The 25677-nt window shown below is 40.3% G+C and overlaps 1 protein-coding gene across 1 annotated transcript; it reads right to left on the bottom strand.

Annotated features, from left to right (window-relative positions):
- Window positions 1-6640: 6640 nt before the first annotated feature.
- capn12 (calpain 12) lies at window positions 6641-23440 on the bottom strand. The gene is made up of 22 exons (XM_037774642.1): window positions 23177-23440; window positions 21582-21651; window positions 20659-20777; window positions 16496-16629; window positions 16203-16374; window positions 16048-16131; window positions 15533-15618; window positions 15364-15441; window positions 13067-13266; window positions 12729-12976; window positions 12614-12625; window positions 12439-12518; window positions 10964-11086; window positions 9554-9590; window positions 9374-9445; window positions 9240-9285; window positions 8906-8967; window positions 8548-8616; window positions 8376-8454; window positions 8167-8283; window positions 7288-7340; window positions 6641-7189 (listed from the first exon to the last, which is right to left on the bottom strand). The coding sequence occupies exons 1-22, from the start codon at window positions 23375-23377 to the stop codon at window positions 7163-7165; spliced, it is 2169 nt and encodes a 722-aa protein (XP_037630570.1). The 5' UTR covers window positions 23378-23440; the 3' UTR covers window positions 6641-7162.
- Window positions 23441-25677: the final 2237 nt, after the last annotated feature.

Raw genomic sequence — 25677 nt, 5'->3', positions numbered from 1 at the left:
GGATCTGATGGGGGACCACTTCTGGTGGGTCAGGGGGATTTTCTAACATTTTTGTAGTGGCCAAAAGGTGGAATAGCAACTTCCGTGTCCGTCACGTGATGCCATTGGGCCCAAAAAGACTTTTCCCATAGACTTACATCGGGTAAGAGACATCTGTAACTCAGCAGATAATTTTTTTTTGAGGTAAATCAACTTCCCGGTACGAACGCTTGAATAGCCCTTATTTAAATCATTAGGTCCTAAAAGTTATAAAATGCACCAATAGCCGATTCCAGAGTTATTTTCCTTCCTCCGTTCATGTAAATGAGACTGGAGCGAGAGCTGGGAGGCGGAGTTAAAGGAAACGCTAATGCGCCTGCTTTATGGGCCCAATGGATGCGGAAGATCACCAAATGCTCCGGGTACTTTATTACTTGGAAGTCGACCTAATTTGGCTTCATGCGCCACTGAGCAACTCTCATAAGAATGAAGGGGAGCCTCCGACGCTATATCCAGTTCTCTTTATACATCAATGGTGCATGCACACTCTCAAACACACTCAATAAAATCTATTTATAGGCAAATCATATAAATTATTTTATTTTTAATATGTTATTTTATTTTTTTCTCCACAACCATCTGGCGACCCCTGAAATTATCTAGCGACCCCCCTGGGGTCCAGACCCCCAGGTTGAGAACCACTGGATTAGAGGGCATTAACATCCTGTTTTAATATAAATTTCATGATAAATCCCAACCGGTCGACTCCATGTCAGCGTTGGTCTCGCAAGGGTCAGGGCTGACTTAAAACAGTAGATGGCGTGTTGAGCAATTTTCAATCAATGTAATGCCGCTTTTTATAAATTTGGTGATAAATATCAATATTAATGTGTTTCATCACAGTAAAGTGATATATATCATTTAGTTTACAGCTTAAAAAAAAATCACGTTTAAGGTTGCAGTTCCTCTTTAATCAGCCTTTAATTCTTCCTCTTCCACCTGGATGAGGAGCGTGGATGACAACTTCATTATTCCCCCCACTCAGTCTCTCTCTGCTTGTTTCTATCCTGAAGGCTTTGTTTCTACTCTTTTCTCCAACGGCCCCCCCTCCCCACTTCTTCTCTCTTCCTTACATAAGGACTGCCCTATTTTTTTCAGGGACCAGTAAGAGGTAGGAATAAAGGGAGTGAGTGGGTGAAGAAGAGGGACTGATGGAGGTTGGGATCCAATGAGGAGAGAGAGAGAGAGAGAGAAAAGATATGGGGGTAGAAGAGAGGACTGTGTACACTGCACACGTCAGGAAGACCTGCATGTGTCCCCAACATCCCCCTCACCTCGCTGGCCTTCTCTGCCCACACAGCGCTCCTTCTCTCCTCAACCTCTCCTTTTGTTCTTGTACTCCTCATCTTATCCTTACCCTCTTCTCTGAATCTATCTATCTATCTATCTATCTATCTATCTATCTATCTATCTATGTAAACAATTAGGCTATGAGGTGCATGAAACTACACTTGCGTACAGCAACTATACAAACAAGTTGAGCATGACACACATTGACGACATGGTATTCGAGTCATGAGTGGAATTTTGTTTTGTTGTGGAGTAACGCATGAACGTCTGACGGCAGCAGTTTGATGTTTAGGACTGGTTGCTAACACGTGTTTGTCACCTTGTAGTGTATTGTTAGTAGTTCTAACTGTTATTATATAATTGCATATTCTATTGTGTAACCTTTTATGATGTTAGTATGAACATGTTACGCCTAAGCACTCCATTGATTCAAATAAATGATGACTGCTGCCAAAAAAAGGTGTATTTTTAATGTTTTTGTTCACTTACCTTAACCATGCCAGCGAGTCGAGGTGTCAACCAACTTTCCTGTCTGACAGGTTTACTGTAAGAAGACTGCTGAGATCAGTTCAGAGTGCCGGCTGTGATCTTCAGTCTCTGCAGAGAGTCTGAATAGAAACGCACTGCTGAAACAAAGACATTCAGTTAGTAGAATATCCAAAAAGACATGACATCCCCACATAAAAAATGATCCCTGTGAATTCCTCACTTTAAATTTGGGGAAGAGGGAGCACTGTGTCAGATTGGTTGGTATCGGCAGATGCCCTGAGGCATCATTAGATAGAAAGTTGGTGCTACTTTATACTGTAGTGGCATTTCTTTAACCCTCTGAGACCCATAATAGACCAATTTTTTTTTTCATTTTTAGGAGGGGGGACAGGGCGTCTTTAGGGGGAAATAACAGGTCAACAGTAGATGTCACATAGAAGTGGTACATTATCTGAAAGCTGGGAACCTGAAGATTAATTTGAGATGCAGCTCAGCACTGTGTGTCAAGTTGTTCTAGTCATAAATCAGAAATAAACATGAATTAATTGATTAATCAAAATAAATTGTGAAATTGTATAAGGGTTTAGAACATGTATATGATGACCAATGGTTTTTGGATTGATACCATTTGTTGCACAGATTTGGTGCTAAATTTAACCATTTTTTATCAATCGAGAATTGATAAAAAATTATCAATAATCCCTCTAAAATACCACATTAAGACACCAAGACCTTGAGGAACACCACAGAAAAAAATAATGCTGTGATTTGAGATCTACAACTTTTGACATTTGGAGATTTCTGCAAGAATTTCATTTTCGACGATAGCGAGCCCTTCTGTTCTGGAAACTGCTCAGAAACCCCCTTATTGTCAATCTACCTAGGAAAGCCATCCATCCTCTGAATGATCTATGTCTTTCAGGTCATTTTATACCGTACAATTGGGCTCAATGGATCCACAAGAGCTTTACAGCTTTACAGTGATACACAATTGATGTAATTCCAAGACTGTTTAGGGACCCCAGTATGCAGAAATATTCAAATACACCATTTTTAGAATAGGTAAAAATAAAACCTTTATACTGCATTCAAAAAACTGCATGTGATTATCATAAAGTGGGCCTAACTGTAAAGGGGAGACTCGTGGGTACCCATAGAACCCATTTTCATTCACATATCTTGAGGTCAGAGGTCAAGGGACCTCTATAAAAATGGCCATGCCAGTTTTTCCTCCCAACAAGCTTGCATGTCATGGTTGGTCCCAATGGATTCCTTAGGTTTTCTAGTTTCATATGATGCCTTATGTGCCTTCGCTCTAGCTCTGAAACTGCTACAGCCTCTGAAAGACAGTAAAGTTGATCCCACGGGTCTCAGGAGGCCGTGGCACAGGTTGAGATGTTTATACTGTACAAAAAAGATTCCAATCAGACATCTGCATACAGACCAAACAGAGGACATAAGTGGAAAATAGAAAGACTAAAAATCGAATCAACCTCAAAGATCTCTTGTTGCCGTCTAATTACCTCAAGTTTATTCAAGTCATGAAGTTGGACGAGAAGTAAAAAGGAGTTTCAGTGAGGTGTTACATCACTGTGGCTGAGATGTCACCACCATCTATAGCACATGTAGACAATAAATAGCCACAGCAGGAAGAGGAACAGAGAGCAGAGTGGAGGGGAGAGGTGCCGTACTGTAAATGCAAATGCCGCTCTTTGCATCACAAATTATCAACCATCCTCACGGCTTGTAAATAAACACGCACAATAAAAACACCCCACGTCCCATGCCAACACACACACACACACACACACACCCACACACACACACACACACACACACACACACACACACTCACATCTTTAAATACCCCGGCTCTGACGACTGAGATAGTACTGCTCATCAAATTTATGCGTGAGCGAGCCCAGGCTAAATTTGCAGCCAGGGAGCTGACTTACGCAATCCTCCCTGGTCTCCCTCCTGTGTGTCTATACAATGGCTTCAAATCTCCCAGTTCTCAAACCATCCCAGTCCTCCCCAAATCCCACTCCCACACTACACACTACAACTCCGGCACTATTCCTGGACCAGCCCCCGCCGCTGTGGCATGAAAATACCAGCACCTCCAAGAACAGACGCCAAGCCTGTCAGAGCATCATCACATCCCACAGGACAGCTGGGGGGGAGGAGGAGGGAGGGAGGAGGGGAGGAGAGGAGAGGAGCAGGTGGAAGGATGGGCACCGGCGCTGTCGAGAGAGAAGAATCAACAGAGAGAAAAGAGAAAATCAACACTGTCTGTTAGAGGGAGAGGACACAGTTATATCCTGGTAGATCTTTTGATCTGGATGAGCTGGTGCTCTTCTGTGGTGGTGTGTGTTTGTTATATTACAGCATTTATGAGGACCACAGCATCATAATTACTGCTTTATTTGGAGTCACCCTCACACCTGTAATACCAAATTATATGAAAGACTTAATAGCTTTTAGGGAACACTTTATTTTAACTCCCCCTTTAGCATTTAATTTCGTACATACACATTTAATTAACGGGGTTATAACAAATTATAATGCAGATATAAGTGTTAACTATCCTTGATGCTGCCATAAACAGATAGGGAATGACAACATAGTAAAACACAATTATAATAACATGAAATATGTCTTCAGAAGTTATCATCATTGACAAGTGCTATATAATAATACACACTTAAAAATGTCTTTATACGTGTACATTATAATGTGTAATAAATCATTTAGTAAATCTTTAAATAGTGCTTATAAATGCTTAAGTAAAGTGTTACCTGGATGGGTGACATTTTCTTCTTTCTTAAATGGGGAAAGAAATGTAAATGAGTACACTAAAAGGTCCATCTGCTACTTTTAGGAAGACACAACAACCATTGCGTATGAATATACCTCCAAAAACTTCCAAGACACTTTTTTAAATGCACTGTATTATTTATATGTGTCATGTAACGTTGTGACTTTTATTTGACCTTTTTATCATTGTGCGTGTATTTTGTTTTAGTTTCTTTCTGCCATTCTTTGTTATCTATTATCTGCTTGGAAATTCAGTAAATAAAGTTTGGAAGGAGATGACAATCATTTTGGCAATCCTAATGTTTTATCAAAGCTCATTTTAAAGGAACAGTGTGTAACATTTAGGGGGATCTATTGGCAGAAATTGGAATATAATATTAATAGGTATGTTTTCCTTAGGGTATAATCACCTGAAACTAAGAATCTTTGTGTTTTTGTTACCTTTGTTACCTATTTATATTTACATACGGAGCGGGTCCTTTTCATGGAGCTGGACGCCGTGTTTTTACAGTAGCCCAGAATGGACAAACCAAACACTGACTCTAGAGAGAGCTATTTGTGTTTTCACATTTTCGCATTTCCACGCCATCCACCGTAGTTCTCCTACACGCTTGGCACACGGGAGAATATTAAGCTAGTTGCAATCTGCAACCTCACCCCTAAATGCAGCCAAATCCTGCACACTGCACCTTTAAAGACTTTGTTTTATGGTTGAGGTTAGTTATGTAGTGGTGAGATTCAAAGTTAAAGAGAATGAAGTGTAGTTTATTGATAAATTATAATAATATTTTTAGCAGAACGGCTCTAGGGGTGGCAGCCTCGGTCTGTCGGTTTGGTCTAGACTGAAATATCTCAACAACCATTGGATGGATTGCCGTGAAATCTTGTACAAACATTCATGGTCCCGAGAGGATGGATCATACAGACTCTCAGTGATCCCCTGATGTCTCCTATAGCGCCACAATGAGGTTGACATTTGTCTATTTTCAGTGAAATATCTCAATAACTTTTGCATCGATTGCTGTGAATTTGCTACAGACATTCATGTCCCCATCAGGATGAACTGTAATCACTTCGGTGATCCACTGACTTTTCATCCAGCGCCATCATCAGGTCAAGATTTGTCCCCGTGAGGCCTGTAGATACCTGGTTTTACAAGCCTTGTTGAGGCCACAGTTGTCACATTATTGGCTGACACACAAACAAGAGGAAACACAGGGTTTAGAAACATAAAAATAAACCAATAAAGCAGATATAGAGTTGATGGAGAGGACAGACGCTGAGATGAATCTACCGGTCCTTCCAGTCTCAATCCTCCTCTCTCCATCACAATGTAGAGGGACGGTTGCTGAGGACAACCTGTGTCTACTCACCTAACGATGAACAGGAAGTGGTGTGTGTGAGCAAAGGTGCTATTAATAGCAGCGTGTGTAGAAAGGACATTTGATCGCTGATGTGTGTGTGAGCACCTGTGAGTGTGTGTGTGTGTGTAACAGGGAGGAGGAGGAGGATGCAGATTGTGAGACTCAGACAGTTACTAGAGAGAGCAGGAGGGGGGAGAAAGAGTGAGGGATGGATGGAGGGAGCGAGGGAACGTAGTGGAAGAGGGGGCGAGCGTGTGTTGACGCTGTACGTGGCGTCAGTGCGATAAGAATAGAGACGGTGCGTGTAGCGCTGCTGAGACATAAACCTCACACCCTCAGTGGGGCAGGCACTGCTCACTCTGTGTGTGTGTTTGCACATGTATTAGGGGATGCTCATGTGTTCATGGATGAGTAAACTCTTGCTGTGATTTTTTTTTTTTGCTCTTCAGTCGTGTAATTACAGTTACGTGTAGGCTACCATTTCATTCATGTTCATTTTTAGAAACACATATTCTCTGTTCATCACTAAAGAGCGACTTGATAACACGATAAATGCTTTGAGAAATGTGGACTATATTTAGGTTTTGAAACAATCTTCTTGTTAAAGACAAAAGAAATAAGGACGCCTTTAAACTCACATCTGTAATCATGAAATCACTTTTATTACAATGTGGAATAATAGAAAATGATTACATAATTAAATGATTGTGCTGCATTCCCTGCATATTATATGCATATATTGTGTGTATATGTGTATACTGTATATCTTCCTTGTAAATATATGTTAATTTTCCTTTCTATTTCTACCTTTAGTGCTACTTTTATATACTTTGTTCTATTTCATTGTTTTATTCTATTCTAGTTTATACTTTTTTTATGTGTGTTTAATGTGGACTAAGCTAGAGCTACATTTCATTGTGTAATCCTGCATTGTATAATGATAATAAAGCTGAATCTTGAACCTTGAGCCTATATCAAAGGTATATCCAGAAGTATGAGGAAGGTACGAGATGAAGCAAGAATAAAACAACGGCATAGCAAAGCATGAACTGTGGAGGAACAGTTTTAAATCACGGTTTATAATTGTCAGTCTATATTTTAGAATCAAAGGCACGCTGTGGCTCAGCTGGGTCTAACGTGGAGACCCTGTTCATGAAGCGTCTTCACAGCATCAGGAACTGAAGCAGCCACTGTGGAGGGACAAGAGGTGAACAGAAAGTCAAAAAACCTCTTCAGGTCCAGGTCAGTATATGAACACATAACAGAGAATATTTGTCCAGATACTCACAGCGTTGATCCCTCTGATTTTCACCTCTTCACTGGTCTCTGATTCATACAGAGCTGAGGAGAAGAGGGGGAGGAAATGACTGCATAGTCAGAGCAAAGGCTCGACATTCAGTAACTTCTGTATCACGTTTAGCGTTCATTTTTAAAACTGAGATCCTGTCGAGTATCCTGGATTTATTTAGTGATAGTCCAAAATACACATGAAACCTGTTATGTAAAGAAACTGTGCACGTGTAGATCATCTAAAAGCAAGCTGAATAAAATATGTTGGTTAGTACGCCATAATCACATCATGGGTTTTATAATAAGATACACTTTTGTTGTTGAAGAAGCACTTTTAGTCTCCTATATGCAGTGATGGAAGGAGTACTCAGATCCTTTACTTAAGTAAAAATACTACAGTGTAAAAATACTCTAAAATTAAGTAAAAGTACAGAAGTATTATCAGCAAAATATACTTAAAGTATCAAAAATGTATTCGTTCTGCAGTAAAATGTCCCCTGTGACTGAGGTATTATATGACATCATTAGATTTTTTTAGGTTTAATGCAGATGGGTCAAAAATAGAAAATACTACTATAGAGCTCCCTGAAATAATCAAATTAATCTTACCTTTTGTGTGTTTGCAAAGATGGATGTGTGTGAATGTGTGTGTGTGTGTACTTGTACAGCTATCTTTGTGAGGACCAATTCGACTTTAAGACATTCAGAGTGAGGACATTCTTGGAAGGTGAGGACATTTTGGCCTTCGGACAGACCTTTAAGGGCCTGTTTACACAAAGCAATTACGCCTAGGGCACCCAAATGGCTAGCAGCGGCCTTGTCAATGAGCATCTTCACAAAGATATAAGTACACGGTATGTGTGGGTCTGTGTGTTACCGAAAAGCTTGTTCACCCTGGTGACACACGACACAAAGGCCTGGAAGGACAAGTGAAGCTCTCCAGACGCAAAGCGCTCAGACAGCAGCTCCACCACCTTGTTGTCAAGCTGCATCCCTGGGAAACAGAGGAGTGAACACGACAGTGTGAAGACCAAACAGCAGCAATTATCTATGTGTGCGTGTGTGTGTGTGTGTGTGTGTGCATACCAACAGCTTGCATCGCTGTACTGAGTTCAAAGGGGCTCATGGTCCCAGAGGAGTCCTCATCGAACTGGAAGAAGATGGACTGAAAAAGAAAGCAGCATCAACAATGACACAACTCTCTTTATTTGTTCTGTCTTTAACACACACACACACACACACACACACTAGGCAGTACCTGCAGATTGCGCAGACTGGACAGCAGGGCTCCTGTTTGTTCACGGCTGAGACTGCTGCGCCCTTTAGTCTGCCAGCAGAATTAAGGACAGCTCAACAGGACAGGAGTCGGAGCGATAAAGTTATTATTATAAAGTTATGAGGAAGCAGAGTGAAGGTGAACAGCGGGGAGGCACAATGACTCAACCGGAGAACCGGGGGTACGAATCCCTTCGTCAGCAAGCATCTGCCAGGTCGGCCCCCCACAGATTTTAACATGAACTCGTGAAAAACATAAATCAGACATATAGTCAAGGTCAAACAAGGATCGTGAACTACAAGGAGTTATATTAAAGAATATGCTGAGGACAAAAGGATACATCCTCTTCAAAGATGAGCTGTCTGCATGTCTCCAGTGACAGATGGTAATCTTTGTCAAGAGCTATGATCACGGGAAGAAAGGCACAGATTGATGCAGAGAAAGAAAATAAAGGTTTGAATTGGATTAAGATGAGGAAAGGTGAAGGTGAGGACAAGCTCAGTGTACTCTATCTGACTGCAGCTGTGAGCTGCTGTCTAGACTGGTGACCTCCGTGACTCCACTGGGATGACTTTTGAGGGAATGTGTCGCTACATTGCTCCCATCTAGTGGCCATTAAAGGTACTATATAGTCAAATCAGATGCTGCTAAAACATGCAAAACCTGATTTTAACCTGTGTTGAACAGCTTCATGAGCTCCTTGACGTTCAGTCTGTCATCCTGCCGGGGGAGACAGAAGAAACCAGAAAATCAAAGGCCTCAAATTCACACTTTTGTTAAATAAAGTACAATGAGGAAGACTTCTTACTGGGCCAGCATCCTCATCAAAAGCCTTCTGAACTCTCGCTCGATCCTCCGGGGTGACGGGATTCGCCATAACCTGTTGGGCGTGAACAAACAACGATATAAATATAAAAATACTATATTCTTTTGGTCAGCTGCTTTTGGCTGGTGTTTTAACGTGTATGGACGAGACCGCTAAACTCACCGGGAGGAAGCCAGAGGAGCAGGTGAAGTCCTGAGTCCTGCAACACAAACAATGCACCAGATTGTCTCTTAAATTATACTTTTACACAGTTTGAACCTTACAAACTCAGAAATAATGCTTGATATGGGCTCACATCCTTTAGCAATACCACAGTGTGAAAATATGCAGTCAAAATTATACTTGAGTATTAAGTATTACCAGCAAAATGTACTTAAGCATCCAAAGTAAAGTGTCTAATAATGCACAAGTTTAGAGTGTTAAAGGTCTTATTGGTAACATTTTTATGTAGAGAAATATATTTAAAAAAAAAACACATCTACAGAGTGTTTAGAACGGCACCGAATAAAAGTATGGCTTTTTCTGAAAAAAAAATTATGATTGTGAATGAATCATTTTTCAAAAATTTGCGCGTCCAAAATGAATGTTTTGTTTATTTCTGTGGAAGATATCTGATGTTTGACTCCCAATAGAGCCAATAGTAAAACAACGTTGGTGTCACGTGGTATCTGGGTCGTCAGTTAGTGTGGAAAAAAATGATAAATGGCCGCAGTTGACTGTAAGAACCTGGCAAACACTTGTTGTGAAGTAAATGCAATGGAATAGAGAGAGATGCGACATCTAGTGGCTGATTGTTATCAATGTTATAGAATAGCACCTTTACATTATGGAGTTTTTTTAACCTTATGCACACAAGATAACATTTTGTGCATTTTTCAGGGCTTCAGGGGTCTCCTGTTAATTGTGTTGCAGGACAAGTTACAACATTAAAAATCTTATAGGTGACCTCATGTAAACGCCAACCTGAGCAGCTCTAATCAGCCACATATTCAGCATCATATTTTACAAGTTGATCACATGATTTGTGTGTAAAATCAAATTAACTACTGTTGTTAAATAAATGTAGAGCAGTAAAAAGTACAATATTTCTCACTAAAATGTTATTAAGTCCCATAAATTGGAAATACTCAAGTAAAGTACCTCAAAATTGTACTTAAGTGCGGTACTTGAGTAAATGTTGCTCTGGATGGAAAAAAAGATGCGTATTAGTCAGAGTGATGCTCGTACTACACTACTAATTGTCTGTGTTGCTAACAGAAGCGATAAGAGGTGCTTTTATGAGCCTATTGTTGTTGAGACTAATTACTAAATGACACAGTAGCATAATGTTGTGACTTTGAGTGTAGGCGTAGGGGAGTGTGGGTGACTGTGACTGTGCCCTTGAGAGGGAGTGATTCAGGAGGTGATTCAGGAAGTGTTGCCGGTCTATGATTTAACAAGGGGTCTAAATGAAGCTGTTTCTCTGACATTATTATGGTAAAGGAGAGAAAAACAGCTAAACAGTCTCCTCTTGATTTTGTCCCCTGTTTTAGGGTCTTTTAGGGCCTCTAATTTGAATCCCCTCCATCTTACCCCAGAGTGTTTCCAGTCTTGGAGAAAATGCGGATGAAGTACTCTCCAGGCTGGTTGGGTCGATAGGTAGACGCCACGATGATGTAGTTACCCGGGTCCAGATGCAGCTTCCTCCAGATACCCCTGTGGCACAATGTTAATGTGTTACATCTATAATACTATTCCTGTGTTTAATAGCTGCCAACAGCAGGGCCGTGAGCAACAATGGTTAATGTTAAATATATTTTTTCTCTCTTGTTTTATCTGCATGTATTTTCTTTTGTTTTCGGCAGCTCTGGCCAAATTAATTTTCTTTTTTTTGGATGATAAAGTAAATTTCGGTAACACTTTCTATGACTCCCACGTCTAAAATGCAATTTAAACATACTTATAATGCGTTACAATCTGCTTATAGCACTTAATAATTATAGTTATAAACACTGATATTTATTCATAATGCTTTCTAACAAATAATTATAACACATTATAAAGCATTTTATAATGATTTAAAAGGTCAAGTATCATTATACTTCATAATTGCTGGTCACTCACTGACATTTTTTTGCAATCAATACTAATAATTCCCATAGTTGTAATACATACAGTATAATATTTTTTATAATGCATTATAATCACTGTTATAATGCATTATTACACAGCTTTGTTGAATATTTGATTCTGATTGGTCGATCAATGCGTTCTACAGTCTGTTATTTTTTTATAGCAGACCGTTGCTATGTATAACGGACCGTTGCTATGGGCGCAGTTCTGATGTCGGACTCTGGCGGACCGTTTTTGTGTAAAATTATTGATTTCTTAAGTAAGTAGCCGTGTAATAAGCAGGATAATGTTCAGCTAGCTGGTCATTGTTATGAAATAAACCCCTTCAGGGCGACCCCTGTCGGGGTTTATTTCACAACAATGACCGGCTTGCTGTACATTATCCCTTACATATAATATAATTATAAGTTACTCTAAGTGGTCATTGTTTGCTTTAAGTAAAGTGAAAAATATATCATTACATCTATGCAAGAACAACACAAAAAACATATTTTTACTTTACCAAAAGCAAACAATGAGCACTTAGAGTAACTTATAATCAAGTTTTTATTTGATTATATTTGTATTCTCTCACCAGATAACAAAAAAACAACTTTTTCAGGCTCGGAAAAGAGATTCTATCTCAAGGGATTTCCTGAATGAATAAAGGTTAAATAAAATAAAAATTAAAAAAAATTAAAAATAGTGACTCAACATCATTTGAGTTATGCTCAAATTTCAAGGGTTCTGGGACTAAATGCATCACCAATTATTCATTATCTTCTTCAATCTTTGAATTAATAGTTGGAAAAACATAGTTAGCATAGAAGGTTTACTCTGGTCTACAGTCCCTAAAGGTACAAAGTAAAAGCACGAGCACCAAGTTTTCTGCTTTATGAACAGATGATTAAATGATTTCTAATTAGCAGTGATTATTTCTCATGATGGACTTTTACCTCTGACCCTTATATTTCCCAGAGCGACTCACGGGGCGATTTGTCATGAAGAAGTTGCGGCTCAGACACGCACCCTGGAGCTGTGAAGAAAGACAGAAAAGGATATACGTTTTTTCTGATAATAATTTAAGCAGATAATGAAAGATTATGCCTCTGTTGCCCATGAGATACTCACCTCAGGAGGAACCTGCAAAAAAGAAGAAACACAGACGGATGTGAGTTGATTCAGACATAAAAAGGTGCAGAGACTCAAAATATGAATTAAATCAATAAGTAAATTAAAAGTAGACCTTGTAGATGTGGAACGCCATGTAGAGGAAGTGGATTTTACTCTTTGTCCTGCGGTTTTTCTGAAGCATCTCCACCAGCACAGTGCACTGTTTGGCTTTCTTCTTTTTTTTATCTAAACTCTTCTTCTCCTCTGGGGTTATTTCCTCATCATCCTCGTCATCTTCATCATCCTCATCCTCATCGTCTTCTTCAGTCAGGTCCTTCTCCATGAGAACCAACTCGAACTGAGGATTCTTCCAGAACGATCCTGAGGAAAAACAAATGTGTGATGGAATAAATAAACGAGCCAGGCAGAGCTTGAATGCTTATTTGGGCAAATATAAAGTCTTAAACATACGGTTGTATTTGCGGCTACCACCGGCAGAACTCCCCGGTACCCAGAATCCTTCATGTTCACTGATGGTCCAGGAAGTCGGGGAGGCGGGAGAGGCAGGAGAGGCAGGAGAGACAGGTGTGCTTCCCTCCACAATAGTGTCAGGACTCACACTGCAGAGCTCCACGATGTCAAACAGGCTGCTGAAGGCCTCAGCACTGATCCTAATGGAGAGCATCATTTACATCAGATACCTTACTGTTTATGAGAGGCAGTAATTACTCAAAGTACTTGTACTTTACTTGAGTATTTCCATTTTATGCAACTTTTTAAGTCTACTACATCTCAGAGGCAAATATTGTACACTTTACTACGTCACAATTTCTCATTCTCTTCCTCTCCAGATAAAACCATGTATCTCCAAATTTGATGATTTTTAAGTTTTTCTTAAAACTTTTTTCTGTCCCTTTATGTGTTTCTCCTACTTCTTAAAGGTACAGTGTGTAGGCTTTGGCGACATCTAGTGGTGTGGTTGCAGATTGCAACCAACTGAGTACCCCTCCGCTCGCTCCTCCCTTTCTAAGTCTGCAGTAACGTGAGCCGCCGAGTGCAAAACCGTGGTATCGCCGTTCGCCTCGCTCAGAGTCCATCCTCACCATAATAACACTACTTTAGGAGCAACGGAAGTCAGACAGCGGCTGGCGGTACCACAGTTTTGCACTCCATGCCTCACGTTATCGCAGTTTCACAAGTGTGTTGGAGAACTGCGGTGGCCTTCAGGTAAGGTAAAAACTTGAAAGGCTCTCTCTAGAGCCAGTGTTTGGTTTGTCCGTTCTGGGCTACTGTAGAAACATGGCGGTTGGCAGAGCAATATTGTGGACTCTGTGAAGAAGACCCACTCCCTCTGTAGATATGAAGGGCTCATTCTAAGCTAACGAAAACACAACGATTCTAATGAAAACATGGTTCTGAATATTATAATATATTTCTGCTAATAGATCCCCCGAAATGTTACACCTTTGGATGTTTGTGATAAACTGAAGGATGAATGGTTCCTTTATGTGTTGAGAATATTCTCCTACTTCTTAAGCTAAATAAACTATTTAAAAACTTTCTTGGATCAGCTGGAATATGCATCGTCACAAAACTGAAAACAAGGCTGTTCTTCTGAGCTCATGAAAAGGTGACTTTTTGGAGACGTGTGGTTTTCACAGGACAAACATATGATGATCTTATATAATAAGATGCTGTAGATTAAACTAGCCAACTTTAAAAAGGAGTTGAAAACATCTACAGCAGTAAAATGCAGCATACACATTAATGCAGCAGTAATATTAATCCAGAAACATCATATATAATAGTAAATCGCTGACAGGGAACATTTACTTTTGATACTTTAAGTAGAGTGTGACGCAGTCGGGATGAGAAGCAGCACCTCTAAATCTGAGGCCATGGTTCTCAGCAGGAAACCGATGGATTGCCTACTCCGGGTAGGGAATGAGTCCTTACCCCAAGTGAAGGAGTTCAAGTATCTCGGGGTCTTGTTCGCGAGTGAGGGGACGATGGAACGTGAGATTGGTCGGAGAATCGGAGCAGCAGGGGCGGTATTGCATTCGCTTTACCGCACCGTGGTGACGAAAAGAGAGCTGAGCCGGAAGGCAAAGCTCTCGATCTACCGTTCAATCTTCGTTCCTACTCTCACCTATGGTCATGAAGGTTGGGTCATGACCGAAAGAACGAGGTCGCGGGTGCAAGCGGCCGAAATGGGTTTCCTCAGGAGGGTGGCTGGCGTCTCCCTTAGAGATAGGGTAAGAAGCTCAGTCATCCGTGAGGGACTCGGAGTAGAGTCCTTGCTCTTTTGCGTCGAAAGGAGCCATTTGAGCACGGATTTGAACATCTAGCACGGATGCCCCCTGGGCGCCTCCCTTGGGAGGTGTTCCAGGCACGACCAGCTGGGAGGAGACCACGGGGAAGACCCAGGACTAGGTGGAGAGATTATATCTCTACTCTGGCCTGGGAACGCCTCGGGATCCCCCAGTCAGAGCTGGTTAATGTGGCCCGGGAAAGGGAAGTTTGGGGTCCCCTGCTGGAGCTGTTGCCCCCACGACCCGATCCCGGATAAGCGGTTGAAGATGGATGGATGGATGGACTTTAAGTAGATGTTGCTGATACTTACATATGTTTACTAAAGATTTTGAATGCAGGACTTTTACTTGTAGTGGAGTATTTTAACAGTGCGGTATTAGTACTTTTACTGAAGTAAAGGATCTGAATACTTGTTCTGTAGTGTAATTTTGCGTGTTTTAGTATCTGCCACGTACCAGAACTCTCCATCTTCTTTCTTCTTCAGCTCAATCCTTTCCTTCTCTGCTTTGTCCACGTTATCCCACTCTTTACCCCTGCAGACACACACAAACACACAAAGAGAAACTGAGTGTAAGTGCTCGCTCCCTCTTTTATACGATGTGCACAAACAGGAAGCTTCCTCACTTGTCACTCCAGGGTCCGCGATATTCAACAAAACCCCAGGGGTTCCTCAGCCTCAGCAGCAAAACCTCCTCCGACGCTCTCTTCACCTGAAACGTGAAGAGAGAAGAGAGAAGCATTATTTACAAAAGAAAGATTGTTTTGTCAGTTCTTAGTTTTATCTCAGTGTTTTTATTTGTACTAAGAGATGAGATGAAACAGCAGTTGGCCAAACAATCTCACCACAAGGTCCGTCAGTAGTTGTTCTGGTTCTTTCAATCGTATCACATGCTGTTTCTAAGCTCAAACTCAAGCTCCAAGTTTTTCAATTGTAACTTTTAAGACAACATGGATTAGAAGTCTTTAAAGTGCTCAAAAATACATTAAAGGTAATTTATTACAGAGATTACAGAGGTCTTTGGAGAGAAACTGATCATTGCATAAACAAAGAAGACATCAAAGCAGCATATTAATGACGATGCAACAATAAATAATGACATCAGCTCTATGCTGCAGCGTCGTCTCTGAGTCATACTGGCCTTGTCGGTGTCGGTGATGGCATAAGCGTGGCCCTTTATCAGCCCGTCTGCCGTCACTTTACCAATGTCACGGTAGGTGCTGGCCTGTGAAGACAAAGAGAGGAACTAAGTAGCATCCAGCTGTGTGGTGTAAACTTTTGGAGGCGTGTACGTACCTCGATGAAGCAGCTGAGCAGGCTGCCTCGAGACAGGGCGGCTGTCAGGGACCTCCAGAAGACTCGAGGGGTACGAGATGAAACCTGCAGCGAGTACGCGATGCCTCCTGTGAAATCCTCCATCCCCTCTGAAATGTTGCCCCCCTTCAGGCTTCCGTAGGATCCAATCAACCTACATACGATGAGGTGAGAAAGTGTATTTTTGTCCAATCACTGTAGCGACACACACAGAAAAGGAGTGGGTGATCTCAGACATTACAACCCAGAAACATATGCTGGTAGTGGCAACTGACTTGGCATAGGCCTTCTCCACCAGGGCGCTCCAATACTCGTTGCGGGTGTCAGAGTAGCTGAAGAGCAGACGGCCTTCGCGTACTGGCAGCTTGTCATCCACAACCACCTCCACCCACTCACCATACTGCCAGAACTGCACAGGGACACACGGGGAGAGGGATGGTGAGAGCAGAGCAGACATGGATGTAATAAATCAGGAGGAAAGTTAACAAGGAGGAAGGCAGAGTGTAACGAGACAAACCACCTGGACTTTTTGTCCCAAATGTTTCCCTTTAACCTGAAACAACAGATTTTTCTCTAACTGCTAACGCTCCACTGTGTTCTCCAGCTTGTCTCTAACTGTGTCTGTCTGCTGTTTGACGCTGAGCAGGTAGCTTTTTTACACTGAAAACAGCCGAAAACGACACTATAAGTGCCCAAAACATTATTATTATTGTGGGTCAAACCAAAATAATGTGTGGAAACATGCTATAAAACCCAGTATAGCTGAGTAATTATCTGTAGGATCATCACTGTGCAGATTGTTTTCATACACCGTACACAGCTATACCTACAAAACGCAATGCACTGTAATTCATATATATCCCACGATGTAATCTACATAAGTGTGAACCAGGAAGTATAAAGAACGACATCGCCGCATAGGGAGGAGGTCAGGGTGGATGGGTGGGTTAAAAAACACTAGACTTTCACCCAGGAGACCAGTGCTCGCATCCCGTGTGAAACCAGAAGTCAACGCTGATTTATTTGTCACGTAACTTCCGTACTCAAAGGACAAGTGTGTAACAATTAAGCGGATCTACTGGCAGAAATGGAATACAATATTAATAAGTGTGTTTTCTTTGTTAAGTTACGCCACTTCCGAAGTTATTTTAACCCAAACCACAATCTTTTCCTAAACCTAATTAAGACTGGAGAAATTGACATGTGCGTCACATGTTGCTGGACATTCGTAGTAAAAAATGAGGAATAACTTTTCGTAGAACCGTTGTATGAGGATATGTTGCACTATGAATGACCACTTTCCCATAGTCGTGTGATCCATTGTTATTGTAAAAATATTAATTATAGCCTCTTTAAAGCATATTATGTAACTAATACAAAGCACCGTTGCTCAATTCAGTGCACTTAGACGTTATACACAGCGGTTTTGTTGCTTTATCCTTACTTGGTCTGGTGTGACCGGTAGCTTATAGTGGCTAATGTTAGCAAACTAGGTTGATAGATGTGGCAGATAATGGACTTTACAAGGTCTGTTTTATTAAGATTATGACTTCTTTACTTGTTTACTTATACCCATAATTGTGACTTGTCGCCACAGTGGATGCCATTTGGCAAAAGTCCCAGAGACTCGCTTTAAATTCCCCCTAAAGTGGCTTTAAAGGTATTTTTGACTTCACACATACATCACAGAGGGTTGACAGAATAACATAAACACTGGTCTATAAATACTTCCAGAGCTTTTAATAAGTAGAGAGGTGTTGATCCCACTCATGGGTACTTTTGAAGTTTGTTGTATTGCAATGTGTTTGTTGAATTGTGTTTCCGTTAACTGTGTCCATCCAGTGGACAAAGACAATAACAATAATGTCACATGATATACTTGTCATATACTTTTTATGAAGTTAAATTTGGGGCTATTTAATTATATTGCTCACTAAACTGTAAATGTATTGGAAGTTTTTTATTCCTCTGTTTATTCCATTTTTATGTTATTCTTTTAAAATCATATTTATATGTGCTTTTATACTCCCTTGTGTTTCTTTTATGTTCAACTTAAATGCCTTCAGGGCCTCATGATAGATCAAAACATCATTTAACGTGAATACTGAGCTTATGTAGATATGCTAACCCAACATTATGGCACATTTTACTGATGTATGCAATGTAAATCACTTTAAATTGCCTTGTAAACACATAAACTTGTCTTATTTTAACCATGTGATATTGTCTCTTGTCTGACTCAGTTCATTAAACCAGTTACTGCTCATGACTAGGGGCGTGTACTGTACTATACTGCTAATCTGTGTGTACATAACACCGACTGAGAGCAGGCCTGCACTGGCCTTTCATAGCTGTGCGTGTGTGTGTGTGCGTGTTTGTCTCAGGTGTATAGTCATTACCTGCAAGTCTGGACTGCTCTCCAATCAGCCTAAAAGAACAAAATGAGTTTCCAGTTCTTCCGTCCTGCTTGTTAAGTCATGTCACACACTCTCTAACAGTCTCTAAAGGTCCAACGCTCCGGGGCAAAATAATCCCTGAGCAGAAGCCGTAAAAATGATCTATATCGAACTGTATGCTTTGACAAGATTGCTGTAATAACAAGATTGCTATGCCTAATAACGTGATATATTTTATTGATCTGTGCAGGTCGAAGCGTGTTAATGATGAACTCTCCAGATTAGAATCACCATTTCTAATACGGTGATAAAGATAAAGAAGTCTCTTCTTACGTGTGAGACCTCCATTTAAGTGATGAATGCAGGATGAGTTGATGCCTGTTTGATTAATTAATTAAATGCCAGAGCCGTGAAAGCACAGCAGCTAAAGTATGCATCTCGCATCTCTTGAAAACAGGCTAAAAAGAATAGAGCCAAATCAGATAATGCTTCAGAGACAGAGAATCAGGCCTTTCTTACACAAAGTTACAACAAATGAGCATGTGTGAATCAGGTATGTAAATCAAACTTAATCTTTTATGTCTATAATATGCTTTAATGCGCTGTTTAACACAGACAGCACAAACTGTGTGTCATATTGGGCCAGTGAGCAGCACTAATAGAGCCTCACGGTAGTTCAGGCAAACGTGGGGAGTTGTTTTATAGTTCGATTTATGTTTAATATAATGTTAAATGATATACAAACACAACCTTTCCTCCTCTCTGTGTATTGTGTGCGATTTATTTGATTAAACATGAATTAATGTAGAAATATGGAAGAAGTAACTTCAATATCATCTGAAATCATTCAATCAAGACATTTTTTAAACTGTCCATCATGAGCCCAACAATGTTATAGAAGTGCAATGCTAAATCAGAGGAGTTTTCCTTTAAGGCCCTTATTATGTCAGTTGATATCCTTTCATTGTGTATATTCCCAAACAAAGATACATATTATTATAAGAGAAGATTTGTTTCTGGATTATCAAATAAGTAGAGCCACACCACCAAAATAAAATGCATATTGTAGTTTCAATAAAGTTTAAAACCTTGGCATAAGTGCAGCTTATCATAAGTATTTGCTTTCAGAATATCAAGCAACATGTCCAGACTAAGATGGGGCAAGAAATGAGATTGTGCTTAAGGGCATGTATGATATACTAAAGCATAAGCATGTGAGGAGGACCTGTTTACACAGTCACATTGTGGCGACATAAACCTGTTTACAGTCACATTGTGGCGACATAAACCTGTTTACACAGTCATAAATGTGGGGACTCGCCTCCCAAATGAGGACCAAATGCATGTCCCCATAATGTAAATCATTATATTTTAGGGTGATGACTTGGTTTAGGGTGGTTATGTTTAGGTTTAGGTTAAAGTTAGGTTAAGGGTTAGGATTAGGTAAGTAGCAGTTACAGTTAGTGTTAGGGTAAATCTGCAGGAAATGAACGTAAGTCAATGTATTGTCCTCAAAAGTCATGAAATGTGTGCGTGTGTGCGTGTGTGTGTGTGTGTGTGTGTGTGTGTGTGTGTGTGTGTGTGTGCGTGCGTGCGTGTGTGCATGTGTGTGTGATTGTGCGTGTGTGCATGTGTGTGTTATTGTGTGTGTGTGTGTGTGTGTGTGTGTGCGTGCGTGTGTGTGTGTGTGTGTGTGTGTGTGTGTGCGAGCGTGTGTGTGTGTGTGTGTGTGTGTGTGTGTGTGTGTGCGTGCGTGCGTGCGTGTGTGTGCGCGCGTGTGTGTGCGTGCGTGCGTGCGTGCATGTGTGTGTGATTGTGTGTGCGTGCGAGTGTGCGTGTGTGTGTGTGTGTGTGTGTGTGTGTGTGTGTGTGTGCGTGCATGCGTGCGTGTGTGTGTGTGTGTGTGTGTAATTATTTTGTTGGTCAGCAGAAAACAAGGAGTGAGTCTCAGCTGGCTTGATTGGGGGTCTAATTAGCAACTCTTCTCATTAGCCATAAAGGGAGTCAGAGGTTCTGTGTTGTCCTGTACATGATATACTCACCCTGAAATGGAAAATCCCCGCGTAGGGCTTGGACAGGGTCTGATTGGGTGGCACCACCTTCACGAAGAGTTTGGGGTGCATGGTGAGACAGGACAGGGCCGCCAGCAGCCAACAGTTACCTGATCAACAAAAAGAAACATCTTAGAAGATTCATAGCGTTTTGTAATGAATGCTTTGTTTTTAGATATTTCATCATCTAAGAGCCCAGAAGGCTTTGGTCTCCCGTGATGCGTGACTCATGTTTTCGTCAAAGCTTTTCAGTCATGTTAAGCTCTCTCTCTCACACACATAGTCAAATTCCTCTGTGACAGTAAACATCTGTTCAATGTAGTTTATCTGGTTTTTGCAGTTAAGCACATCCTGGGACATAGTTTGACTGAGAACATAAAACTCAGACATGGAAGAAGAAGAAGAAGGAAGGTTGGTATTGATCCCATCGTCATGTCTGCACGAAACTGGGGACATAAACCATCAATTTATTATTCCCAGAGGAGGAAGGAAGGTTTGCTGTTGTGCAAAAAAACAATCTCCTTGTTCACCACAAATAAGAAACACACTGAGCTAAATCTGCGGGCTGTTAAAGACAGGGCTGTGATGGCGTCTGGCCCCCTGCAGATTTGGGGTTTATAGGGAGCACAGAATGTCACTCCTTTTTCCCCCTCACTGTGTGTTTGAGGTTTGGTCCCTGGGGCCGTGTGGTGCAGACATCATGTTATGAAGTCACTGCATTTTAATGTAATAAAGTAAATAGGAAAAAACTGAACTAAGTGAAGGAATGTTTCAGATTTTGGTTTATGTGGATTTAACTTTTCCAGCATGTTGTGCAATGCCAGTTTGAGACAAGTCAGCATGACATACATCAGTTCGTCATTCCTTATCATTGTTTAGGGATGAGCAGTGGGCAGGAGAGACAGATTTCTCACCGAGTTGACCTTGACAGATATCAGTGGTCCCAGTTGTGCCCTCCACGAACACAGCATTCTCACTTATTTCCTTCCGAGATGGGGCAAGAGGAGGAGAAGATGAGCACAAGATGATAAAACAACACAAACATCATTAGTATATGCGATAAGAGAAGACAATTAAAGAAAAAGTTAGACCATTAGTCAATGATACGGAATTTAATTGGCAACAATTTTGATAATTTTTATCTATTGTTGAAATTAATGTCAAAATATCACCAGTTCCAGCCTCTGTGTGAATATTTGCTGGTTTTCTTTAGTAAACTATGATATTTAACTGAATATCTTTGGGTTTTGGACTGTTTTTCAGACCAAACTAGACAATTAAAGACATTTGAGTAAATGTAATGATTTCTATTTTCTAGCATTTTATTGACCAAACAAATTAATTAGCAACAAATTTGATCATTTTTATTTTTTATTAAAATTCCTTTTTAAGCAAAAATGCCAAAATGTCACAAGTTCCAGCTTCTCGAGTGTGAATATTTGCTGGTTTTCTTTAGATGGTATTTAACTGAATATCTTTGGGTTTTGGACTGTTTTTCCAGACAAAACAAAACATTTAAGGACATTTGAGAAAATATAATGATTTTAATTTTCTGGCATTTTATTGACCAAACAGTTTACCAAGAAGGAAGTCTTAAATCACTAATAAAAATAATTATTAGTTGCAGCCCTATAGAACCTAAACTTGTTTACCTGCTGGCTTGGAGATTACTTTACAAATACTTTCAGTATTACTTGTGCTATTTCTTTGGTTACTTTCTTCTTCTCTTAAGGAAACTGCTATAGTTCTTCAGAACTGAGCCACACCTGGTTGAATCACTATCAGCTGAACATCTGTCTACACCTCTGCAAACACTGTTGATAGAGTTCCTGTGACGAAGCAATGCCATGAAGATACTGAAATACATTTAACTTTATATTTTATTGTGTAGCCATCTGTTTAAAGTTGTCCAAGTGGACAACAAATCTTGGTAGCATATTCTCAAATATGTATGTCTTGCTTTTTGGCTGTAGAGGAAGCTATACCATCAGAATCAGAATCAGAATAACTTTAATGCCAGGTGTAAGAGGTATACACTAGGAATTTGCTTTGGTTTTGTTGGTGCAAGTTAAACAGTATAATAACAAAAGAATAGATAAAATCGTTAGAATAAAATAAGAATTAAAAAAATTGAATTTCCATCAATATACAAAATAAGCTATAAACAAAAATAAACATGATATAAACAGATAGTGCAACATGACATGATTATGGATTATTTTACAACTTAAAAATGTTGTGTCAACTGTTTGAGCGACCACAACATCTGGATAACAACTGGCACTTTATATTTTATATAGTGTAGCCATCTGTTTTAACTTGTGCAAGTGGCCAAAAAATCTTGGTAGCATATTCTCAAATATGTATGTTTTGATTTTTGGCTGTAGAGGAAGCTATAACATGAAATGATTATGGATTATTTTACAATTTAAAATGTTGCGTCAACTGTTTGAGTGACTACAACATCTGGATAACAACTGGCACTTTACGCACATGCACATTTGTCTACCTTGGGTCTCTGCCACTTGATCGCCTTCTTTGGATCCGGGTCTTCCGGCATCCCGATGGTCTTCTGCTCAGGTGGAAAGGTTGGATCATCAAACAGCTTTCCGGACTTCAGGTTCTCCTCCAGCAGAGTCTTGAAGTCCTGGTCCTGGAACCTGATCGGGTTCTCGATGGAACCCAGAGGAGCCTCGTTCTCGGTCGCCATGCTGTCAGTGAATCTGCAGTCAGACTCAAACACAAAGTGTGTGAGAGCAGCCTAGCAGCTTAAATACTGATAAAAGCGCACACACCCACCTCAGACAGACAGCCAGCCTCTGGAGCGCCTCCCCGGCTCTGCAGCGCGTAAAGGTATGCAGAGCACAGCTGGAGGGAGTCCAGAGCTGGAGTCAGAGTAATGACACGGTGCCAACAGCTGCTTTGATCCCCTTAATTTATCATCCACTCATCACTATCATCCTGAGAGGGCACAGAGAGGCTACAAGCTTCAAGAATCACGACTTTAGAGTCAAAGGTACCTGTTCCTGCCACTATACCTGTACAACAAAAGTCTCCAAAATGTTTTAGACAGAGAATCATAAATAACCAACATTTTAATTAAAGGGGAGCACCACCTAAATTAAGTATTACAATATGTTATTTCCATGGCTTGGTAAAGTTCAATCAATATTTGTGAACATGAGCTACTCTCTCTCAAAGCCAGAAACCAGAGAAGTAAGTCTCTAACTTATGATGTCATAGGGTATAAAATCTGGAGCTGCTCCATAGACAATGAATGGGAGACTGATTTTGTGGTGGTTTTCTTTTTTATACCCAAATTAGCTTTATTCTATTGTAGTGTTGTCAGTTGTGAAGCAGAAAATGTATACTCAGATCATTCCCCTGGGGGTCATCTAGAACATCTCTCCCTATTCATTATCTATGGAACAGCTCCACACTTTATACCCTATGACATCACAAGTTTTAGTTTTAGCACTCTAGTTTTTGGATTTGGGAGAGAGTTGTTCATGTTTACTTATATGTTTTAGTCTGTTTTAGACCATAGGAATAACATGTTTGAATTTTGAAAATGGGCGTAGCTCCCCTTTAAATATGATGTAGTAACATTGACAATATCTAAACATGAAAAATATGCACAGGCTAAATAGATGGTATAACGTCTGGAGCTGCTCCATAGACAATGAATGGGAGACTGATTTTGTGGACCTACTGGTGTTTTTTGTTTTTTGTTTTTTTTAAATTAAAATGAGCTTTATTCTAATGAAGCTTATGCATAAATTCAGTCAGGAAGAATATGGGTGCAATCTCATTCATTCTCATTTATTCTGGGTCTCTCTCTCATGGGCTATTAATATGTCAGCTGATTATGGGCGGCTCTCTTTTCAGTGACCAATCAGATCTTGCCATATCTCCCTAAACAAATCACATCGTTGCTGTCAAAAGTTTAAAACTGTTCTCCTCTATGCTGCTTTCAGTGTCAGTATCAGCACAAACTGATGCGACCCTCCACCACCCCATCACCTCCAGATTCATCACATCAGAATAATCCTGCTCCACTTCATTCATCGGATCTGCATCACTCTTTTCACTACCAAAATCACCAGTGTCTAGACCTGGGGGGAATGATCCTAAATCCAACTACGGCATCACTTCCCCCTTACTATAATCACATTGGGTCTAAATCGCCAAAGACTGTTACTATTCATAAATGTGTGCACTTTGTAATAAATTACCATTCAATTCATACGAGTCTCTCCTGATTGAATTACAATATGTTATTTCCATGGCCTGGTATAAAGTTCAAACAATATACGTGAACATGAGCTGCTCTCTCTCAAAACCAGAAACCAGAGAAGTAAGTCTCACTTGTAATGTCATAGGGTATAAAGTCTGGAGCCGCTCCATAGACAATGAATGGGAGGCTGATTTTGTGGACCTGCAGGTGTTTTTTTTTAGACTCAAATGAGCTTTATTCTAAACAGAAAATGTCCCCATATACTCAGATCATTCCCCTGGGTGCTCTCAGTGTCTATAACATCTCTCCCCATTCATTATCTATGGAGCAGCTCCACACTTTATACCCTATGACATCATAAGTTTGAGTTTTAGCTCTCTAGTTTTTGGATTTGGAGAGAGTTGTTCCAGTTTTTCTCAGTTGCTTTGGCTTATTATTTTTTTAAAAAGTCTTGGCAGTCTCTAAACTGTAAGTGCAAATTGTCACAACTCTAATGCATGTCTGCAAAAGGTAGTAACTCACCCAAAACACGTAATTCATGCTTCAAATCCTAATTATTGTGTCAGTAAACTGGCCACCAAAAAGAAAAGTTGTTTTATCATCATGTGAGTCGTACTGCTCAAAATGTTTAGATGATTTTTCACTATTGTAGTCAACCCTGGAAATGTTTCTTATTTATTAATGTCAGTTTTGTCCTACTTTTTGTTGACAATGACTGCTTACTGTACTTTACCAAAATGTCAGTTTTGTCTACCTGAATGCTGTTGTGTATC

The sequence above is a fragment of the Sebastes umbrosus genome, chromosome 7 (assembly GCF_015220745.1).
Source record: "Sebastes umbrosus isolate fSebUmb1 chromosome 7, fSebUmb1.pri, whole genome shotgun sequence".
NCBI classification, from domain to species: domain Eukaryota; kingdom Metazoa; phylum Chordata; class Actinopteri; order Perciformes; family Sebastidae; genus Sebastes; species Sebastes umbrosus.
The sequence above is the reverse complement of the archived record's forward strand: the minus strand, read 5'-3'. Positions and strand labels throughout refer to the sequence as shown.

Excerpts from the sequence above, each read along its gene's own strand:
- capn12 (XM_037774642.1), bottom strand. The coding sequence starts at position 23,377 with ATGGCGACCGAGAACGAGGCTCCTCTGGGTTCCATCGAGAACCCGATC. Across the intron at positions 21,652-23,176 it reads TCAAGTGGCAGAGACCCAAG|GAAATAAGTGAGAATGCTGT; the intron begins GTAGACAAATGT and ends CCATCTCGGAAG. Across the intron at positions 9,286-9,373 it reads TTGATGAGGATGCTGGCCCA|GATGACAGACTGAACGTCAA; the intron begins GTAAGAAGTCTT and ends CTCCCCCGGCAG.